General features: G+C 39.7%; 1 protein-coding gene across 2 annotated transcripts; it reads left to right on the top strand.

Moving 5' to 3' along the window:
• Positions 1 to 972: 972 nt before the first annotated feature.
• On the top strand, positions 973 to 3,765 carry mul1b (mitochondrial E3 ubiquitin protein ligase 1b). 2 transcript variants are annotated; one of them, XM_041066761.1, is made up of 5 exons: positions 973 to 1,072; positions 1,661 to 1,799; positions 1,889 to 1,976; positions 2,134 to 2,254; positions 2,783 to 3,765. In XM_041066761.1, exons 2-5 carry the CDS (start codon positions 1,680 to 1,682, stop codon positions 3,510 to 3,512), a joined length of 1,059 nt encoding a protein of 352 aa, XP_040922695.1. In that variant the 5' UTR covers positions 973 to 1,072; positions 1,661 to 1,679; the 3' UTR covers positions 3,513 to 3,765. The 2 variants fall into 2 exon arrangements, with proteins under 2 accessions (XP_040922695.1, XP_040922687.1); XM_041066753.1 differs by lacking the exon at positions 973 to 1,072 and adding an exon at positions 1,090 to 1,421.
• Positions 3,766 to 9,202: the final 5,437 nt, after the last annotated feature.

Here is a 9,202-nt window from a genome sequence, read left to right on the forward strand (position 1 = left end):
CCCAATTTCATAAAACAACAACTACTACTACTAGTAGTGCATACAATACTACACTGTTGCCTATAAAGTTTTATTTACAGACATATTCCTATTTATACACATCAGTAATCACATTGGAAGAGACTGATCAATAAAGCGAAGGTTTTGCGAAGACATACACTTCATCTATCAAGAGTAAATCACATTGTCACAATCATTTCGTGAGAAGAGGTCAAATATATTTTATTCCAGCTGTATGAGCAACAGTGTAATCGTTACAGAAAACTGTTTTTGCAGTTAGTAAACATATCTTTAAAAAGTTGTGCACAAACAGGAAATAATAAATCTTGCATCACACTGCCATGCAATTACACATGGATAAAATACAACACCAGTGGAGAGTATTTTTAAATAAGTATAATGCTTCAGAACAATTTTGAAGTATCTGCACGTTACTAGTATTTATATTTAATTCTACCTTTTACTTCTACTATGCTCCACTAAATTTCAGAAGGTTGTATTGTACTTTGTACTGCAAAACTGCACTTTTTAATAGAAAAACTTTTTGGAACTATTCGGATAGTTTCCTCCTATGAAAAGATTTATTACAGTCACAGCTCAGTCAAATCTGAACACAGCTACATCATAGACATATTTTTTTAATTTGCAGCATGAGATATCATGAAAAGAGGCTCCTTTTAACTCCAGAACTTGCCTGAGAATCATCACGTTTTTAAGGTTTCTTCGGGATCAGAGTAAGTCACTGATAGTTGTCATTACATCCACAGGTACAACTCAAACAGAAGCTGTCAACAGTTAATTCGGCATACTTAATTTCTACACAAACTTAAGCTAAAAAACGGGTCCCAATTTGCAGCACACGGCGAAACTCAATGGATTCATAGCAACATTATACTTTCTGTTTCTTGTAAATGTTTACATGTTTTAACTGGGCAGCTCTGGGTAGCATTTCTGATTCTACAGCGACATCTTCTGGCAGAGAGGAGAATCGCACGTCAGGGGTTTGTCTGGTGTTTATTTTTCCTGATGAGACCCGCAGCTCTTGTTGACAGAGGGACGAGTGTGAACACAGGTTTGACAAACCGTCTTAACAGTGGTCCGTACAAGCTGCTGGTGATCACAGCGCTTTGACCCACGGCAGCTGCGGGGTCTTTTAAATGGGTGGTTGAAATCACGCTATCGTTGTTAGCCGAGGCATAGCTAGCAGACTTGCTAATTTGGCTAACTAGCCGGAAAGCCCGGTCAAGTAAGCGTGTGGGTATAAGTTAATAAATTGAACTAGCTGCGTTTTAGGGTTTTAGACCCGTTTATCTAGTGTTAATGTCTAACAGAGGCCACCATTACGTTATCTTGCGTCAACTTAAGCTAATCGTGTCACTTGAAGGACCCCGGTAACAATGTGCTATCGATATTACTTGAAGGTATTGACATTGAAACAGCCACAGTCGGCAAAATAATGAATATTTAAGCACTGTGTCGTGTTTAGTGTCTGTGCAGTGACACCGAAAAATTATCAAGGCGGTTTCAGTCCCCCTGGTGTTTGTGTTTTCTTTAAGCAAAGCACTTGAGTAAATGTACGACAACAACCGACTCTGTGACTGACATTGTGAAGTGAAAGAGACAAACCCTGAATCTGTCCTCGTCACCTCTGTTTGGACAGCACCCCTGCAGACCACAGGATGGACTCCAGTGGGAAACCCTCGACTGCACAGATCGTGGTTCTAGCCACCAGCTCAGCCCTGACTGCTCTCTTCTACACCGTGTACAGGAGCAGAGCTACCACAGTGGCCAGATTAAAGGTCAGCAACATTTCTGCTCACTTGGTCACAAGGGTGTGGATTTATTGATCTGATGTGTTCCAGTTGATAATAAATGTGTGTTTCCACAGGAAGCCAAGAAAGTGTCCATTGACCAGGATTTGAAAAACATCCTGTCGGAAACCCCTGGAAGATGCATCCCATATGCTGTCATAGAAGGTGTGTTTAGTCTCTTTGAAAGTCTAAATAAACTTACTGTATTGTGGATTATGTTTTTACTCGGGGGTTACCTACAGTAGCTGCTGTACAATTTGTTAACATGCACAATTAAAGCAAGTAGTTTTACACTGCTTCTTTTGTTCGTTGCACGCTGCAGGTGTAGTGAGGAATGTGAAGGAAACTCTGAGCAGTCAGTTTGTTGAGAACTGCAAAGGCGTCATTGAAAGACTGACACTGAAGGAGGAAAAGATGGTGTGGAATCGCACCACTCACCTATGGTAAGTCATTTATTCATTTGTTTTTGGTTCCATTCAGAGCATGCATGGTGCTGATGTTGAGTGGTGAGGCACCATTTCTTTAAGACTCCTCCTTGGTCCACTGTGGCTTGGATTTTACCTCATTTGTATGTTGTTTTGGACATGAGCTTCAGCCAAATGAATAAATGTTAATAAATGGAAATTAGCTGCTCAGCTGCATTAAGCAGCAGATAAACATACCTGCAAATATCGCCTCTATATATGAGTATGAATCAGCAGTTATTTAAATAATTGTTTAGTTATTTTGTTCAGAGAAAAGTGCCAAAAATGTGCTTGTTCCTTCTCCTCCAATATGAGGGTTTTAATTTATTCATTTATATCATTGCAAGCTGATTATCAAGATGTTATCTTGGATTCTGGGAAGCTGTGATGGGAATCTTTCGACAGCTAATTGATTAACTGAGAAAGTAATCCACTTAATTGATACTGAAAATAATCATTTGTTGCAGCCCTAAACAACACATAAATAACTGAGATATTTCTGAACAGGAACAGCACAGAGAAAGTCATCCACCAGCGCACCAACACCGTTCCCTTTGCCCTCTGTTCTCATGATGAAGACATCACTGCCACAGTCCGGGTTATACGTCCATTAGACGCTGCAGAGTTGGACCTGGAGACCACCTACGAGAACTTCCACCCCACAGTCCAGTCCCTGTCCAGTGTTATTGGCCACTTCATCAGCGGGGAGCGCCCCAAGGGCATCCACGAAACCGAGGAGATGCTGCGGCTGGGGGACAGCGTCACAGGGGTGGGAGAGCTGGTCCTGGATAACAACTTGATCAAGCTCCAACCTCCCAAGCAGGGCTTCCATTATTTCCTCACCCGGCTGGACTACGAGTCTCTCCTGAAGAAGCAGGGGAACAGCGTCAGGCTGTGGCGGATTCTGTCAATTGTCTTCGGCATCGCCGCCTGTTCCACGCTCATCTTCATCCTGTGGAAGCGATACAAGCAGTGCCGACAGAGCAAGAAGGAGAGGAGCATGCTCGAGGAGTTCAAGGAGCAGCAGAAGAAGCGTCTGCGTGAACTTAACATAGAGGAAAGCAGCGTGTTGCCCACCAGCTGCACCGTCTGTCTGAGCCGGGAGCGCTCCTGTGTGTTTCTAGAGTGTGGTCATGTGTGTGCCTGTGCTCAGTGCTATGACGCCCTGCCAGAGCCAAAGAAATGCCCCATCTGCAGGGCGACTATAAACAGGGTGGTGCCTCTTTACAACAGCTAATGTGGGCATTCAGAAACTGTCGTCTCCGGCTTGAAAAGGCTTATATCTGTACTATTTGTTGCTCTTTTGTTTTTTCTGCCTTTCCTCATCCTGTGAGATGAATAACAGGTGTCTCTGTGCTGAATCATTGTGCAATCACATTTCCCCCCAAATGTTCAAATCAAATTTGGAGACTGTAATTCATCTTGATAGTGAAAATGGAATCCCCTCTTTCATCTTGATAAAGAGAATTAAATTCCTTCCTTCATCTTGAGATGCTGTGAGATTTTTTCTTATTTGGACACGCACAGCACAAATCTCGGCTCTGTTTCCCGATCAATCTCAATTTCAAGATCAGTCTTAGAAGTAAAGAGCATTTTCTAAGAATGTTTCTTTGAATGTTTTTTAAATGTTTATGTGTTTCCCAAAGCAGCACTTCAGAGCAAGAGCACAAGCAGTTAAGAGCTTCTGACTGCACTAAATAACTTGGCATGTTTAACTCTCTGTAAGCCATGCTCTTAATTAAATATACTGCAGCTACAAAGTGTAAATGTCATGCAACAACACCATCTAAATGTGCCTCTTAAGAAGATATTAAACCTTGTTTCAGCAGCCACATTATGTAGAGCATTAGTGGTCATGGTTTAGCTGTAGTTTATTACACTTATTTGTCAGGGGCCATGGACAGAAGTGCAAAAAAAAAGGGATGCATTGTATGAGATTTAGCTTCCACCTGCAGTCTGTGTGCAGGCAGACACAGGGTAAAAGAGCAGACTTAAAAATGAACAAAAACAATAAATATGTCATAAAAAAAAGCGTCACAAGATAAATCTGGGAGAGGAAAGAAGAAAAACCAAGTTCAGGTATATAAATTTGGTTTTTTTTTTTATATTTTCAGTTTTTTGAGAAATAATAGATCATCAACAGTCATGTACCTGAAATCATCTCAGAAGCTGAGAGAGGAAATCGTGCTTTGGTGGAACTTCTGACAACATTTTGAAATATGACGCGGAGCTCCACCCAGACTCTGGCTTTTTCTAAGAGGTAACAAACCAAAAGGGTTTGGAGCAGCTGATTTAATGCATCGCAATCCGTTTTATATGCTCTTTGTGTTATATTTAATATAAAATCTTATCTGCAAATAGTAACTTCAGCTGTAAGATAAATGCAGTGGAGTAAAAGTATGTAGTAACTTTGTGAAACAGGCCATATCTTGTTCTGAGCCTCTACATTGGATTTGGAAGTGTGAGCAGATCTTTCTTTTAATGGCTCGTGTTGGGATTTAGCTCTGGTAAGGCCTTGAGGTTCATTTAAGGTTTTATTTTGTGCAGCGATGTGCAAACGAAAGGCTGCAGCTCACACTAAAAATTTCTGTGTATGAGTTTGAGGAGTGAGGTGAGGTGAGGTGAGGTGGCAGGGGGATAATTGTACAAGCCTCTGTCAGGTTGTTCCCTTGTTCTGGAGAGAGGGAGCAAGCTGACCCCATCCTACGCTTTTGCGATTTTCCACCGTGCGCCTGCTAATAAAGACATGTGCAGCAGGTGCTCACGCTCTACAGATGTTCAGCCACAGTACAAATGGCAACACATGTAAAACTTAAAGAGCGCTGCACTGGGGCGACGTCTGAAGCACCGCAGCCACTGATTGTTGGACTCTGAACCAGCTTTTTAGGGGACTTTGGCCAAAAATTTAAAAAAAAGACAACTCGCTCCGTATATTGTAACTGAAATGTCATTAAAGACAAATGCAATCTAGACCAAAAAAACTAAATAAATTTACTAAGGTCATTGTGTGGAAAGAAGAAGAAGAAGCTGTTAGAAGAAGGTGGAGATTTCTGCCAGGAGAGGGGGATGTCTGCCATAGAGGAGCTTCAGATTCAGGGATTCAGAATTTGGAATCACAGAGCATGAATAGACATAAAAATGCAAAGCCACATGTTCCTTCAGAGCAAGCAGTTGTTTTAACTCCTGCTGTATTTGTTGCTTCATTCTGAACTGCCTGTGTATTATTAATATTAAGAACAAAATATGTTTTAATTGTCATGAATCCCGGTTAAGTGATTAGTGCGTTGACCCTGTATGAGATACTGAATATGACTTTGTAAAATGGAATAATTAGTATTCGAAGTGCCTGTATTATTTTTATTTATTTTTTTCCATTTAAACTCTATGGGCGAAGTACAAAACCTTTATTTTTCCCTTTAAGTTTTTAGAAAATAGATGATTTAGTCAGACAATTGAAAAGCAAAGCATGAAGACAGACCAGAGGCAGGAGAAAATGCTTCAACACGATTTAATTTTAGGCCAGCAGGGAGGCATATCTATCTTATATTGACTTAAGGCACTTTGGACAGAGAAGAATGCCTTTTATACTTTCAAATGATTCCGTATTATTCAAAAAAAAAAAAAAATCCCATTTTATCATCCCACATTATGCCATGAAACCTCAGATGTATTACTTAACATTACACTGGGACCTTGGTATTATCATTACATTAGTATTCAGTGCCTGGCTCGCAGATATCTATTTTCCAGGAGTGAGCTGATGCTGGTCTGTCTCTGAAGGAACCTGATCTAAATGTCAGATATACAGTGTAAACAAGCAGGAGGAGTATAATGCACTCCTCCCTGCTTCTTACTTTACAACCAGTATAACTGACTCAGAGCTATTTATAAGTATTCAGTATTCTCGCTCCTTTTCTTTGTGTTATGTTTTATATGCTTTCACCAGTTTGGTCCAGACTGACGCATCCCAACAAGTATTGGACCGATTTCCGTGAAAGCTTGTGCAGAGGTTCGTGGCTTAATGAAGTCCACTGACCTTGGTGATCCCCTGACTTTTCCTCTAACATCACCAGCTGGCTGGCATTTTTAGACTAAAACATATTGAGAACTTTTGGATGGATAGTCAGGAACTTTGTTACATACATCCATATTTCCCTCAGGATGAATTATAATAATGTTGGTTATCCCTTTTTCATTTATTTTTATTTAACATTTATTTAACCAGGAGTTTTTAGTAGTTTTTAGTAGTTTATCTCTGTAGTATCAGCTTTTAAATCTTTGTTGCCACATGTTTACCGTGCAGTTTGACCTTCTTTTTTTTGTGTGTGGCTAGAAATAAAGCAATGATATCTCAAGATCTCACTTGTGAAAACATCACTTGTGCAACCACTAGTCACGCATTAACAAACCACTCTTTCTCATTGTGTCACAAACATGAAAGCAGCAGCTCTGGTCCAACACCATGGAAACCCTTCAAACCAGCCCTGCAGTGCTTTTAGAAGCAGGAGCTGTCACTGTACTGACAGTGAGTGAACCATCAAAGACATTCCCTCTATTATTCTCCACTTAAGAGTTTTGAATTTCAATGCCACACGAGGACTGTGCAAGAACTGCATGATAAGAGCCGCACACGGGCTTAATGACAGAGGTGAGATGTTTACCGTACAGCATTTACTTGGGAGATGATGAATTCCATTTGCAATTTAAAAGAGATCGCATTTTCCTGCACATGCATCAGTCGCCCCTGATTCAAATCCCCAGAATTCGCACAGCGGTCTGTGGTGACCCTCAGAACAACTAACAAGTCACATTTGTTTTCCTCTAACAAAGATGATCTGAGGCACCCAGACAGTGAGATTAATCAGGCAAACACCACCTCAGACAAGACACCGGTCTGACCAGCACATGGGATTACTGTGTAATCTGCTGCGACAGCCATGGAAACTGGTGGCTAAATCTTCAAATTAACGTATAATTGTAAATGTGAATGTGAAGAATCTACACACTGGTCAAAATGAACTCATTTAAATGTGGAAAACATGCCTCTGTGGCACTGAAATTGAGTTAATTGCAACAATAATGGCATCAGAGGCAGTTTATACCGATCAAAGTCTTAATCCCGACTAATTCGTTCACATTGTATTTCGTTTTAAACTGCACTCAAAACTTCTTTTATACCACAGGATGACTGGAATTGGTACCATTCTCTATAAAGGCTGCCCAACAAAGAGTGGCTACCTTGAATCACTTCAGTTACTCTCTTCTTTTATCTAAGAAGTGGTGTTAGCTGTCAGGGCGGAGGATTGATTTTTCAATTCACTTATCCAGTCATGGAAACATCTTGTTCAGACCAGGTATTTGAGTGTCTCATAATAAACAGAAATGCAGTTCATTTTCCTTTGTCTGAACAAGATTAGAGATTCTGGGAAGGTTTTCCTGCGATGTCCTGTTATTATCATCTTGTATTACCACATTTTAGTTTTAAAGATGAAGCTGATACTACTGAAATAATAACACAGTTTTGACACACGTGATGAGACCTTGATATGTTCTTAGCATCAGACAATAAGTGTGATTCATACATACAGTAGCAGGAGAAGCATTCAAATCATTTTCTTCTGTAAAAGCAGCAGTATCACAATGTAAAATAAAAGTATTAGAACTTAATATTTGGAATGAACGATTTTAGTGTTAAATTAGACAGTGTATAATATAATCAGATTATCAATACTGAGGCATTAATAATGTTGTTGTAGATGATCGGGGTGGATTAAATTAGGCTATTTTACATCCTGTTGGTTCATTTAATCTTCAACGGTGTATCAGATTTTAGAAGCTGATTTTATGTTTTGTATGCAAAATGTGAATATATGTACTAAAAAGTACTGTATTTTCCTTTGAAATGAGGTGAAAGTACCATGAAATTAAAATACTAAAGTACCTCAAAAATGTACTTGCATACAATGCTTGAATAGATGGATTTAGTGACATTCCATCACTGTATACATGTCAAGTGCAGGCTTTGCTAATGGTTGTTAATTATTATGATTTATGTCTTGGAATAATCAGTGTCAGTGTGGCTGAAAGGTCTTGTCTTGACTCTTTAGTTTTTAATTAAACTCTTTTTTTCTCTCTCTCTCCTGATTGCAATTACTTCGTAGTCCTATGCAATCAATACAATGGCATCATTAAATCAGTCAATCGCTGTTTAGAAATTAGTGATGGCTATTACAGGTAAGCATTTAGGTCCACTTCTTCAATGCTGAGACATAAACAAAGGCCACATGCTCAGTGTCTGCAAGACTCTGTGCAGCTGAAGTGTCCCTGAATGAAACTCTTGAGTCCCAGCCAGCCCTCAGGCATACAATAGATGTTTTTTTAACATCAGGGTTATTGGTCCGAGCATCTGAGCATCAAGCAAGGTACTTTGGCTAGAGTGTTTTTTTTTAGTCAAACTGTCAGTTTACAGAGGACAGAAGAAAAGCTGATAATTATCTTATTATTTACAGTTGGATTAATAAAGTACAATAAAAAGTCAAGTTAAGAGGATTCATGCAAAGAATCAGTTCTCTTTATTAAAAATTCATTGTCTGTTGGTTTTCAGCCAGCTTAACTAGTTACAGGAGTATTTGCTTGCCTCAAAAAGTCTTAAAAAGCAGTGAATTCAGTTCACTGAAGATATTGAAAAGTATCTATATATATATTTTTTCCTTTCATTAGTTGTAACATTTGGCAGAGACACCCTTCCTTTCAGACCCACTCATCTGAAAGAGCCACAAAATGACGACAAACAACGTGTCTCATTGTGACGAAGGCCGCGTCGCTGCTCACTGGTAGCACATGGTAGGACAGACACTCAGCCCTGCACCCATTCATGGTTCATAGTAAACAATTCCCCACTGTTTTCCTTGGCAAATGTTCATACAC

This window comes from Toxotes jaculatrix, chromosome 2 (assembly GCF_017976425.1).
Source record: "Toxotes jaculatrix isolate fToxJac2 chromosome 2, fToxJac2.pri, whole genome shotgun sequence".
Lineage (NCBI taxonomy): Eukaryota > Metazoa > Chordata > Actinopteri > Toxotidae > Toxotes > Toxotes jaculatrix.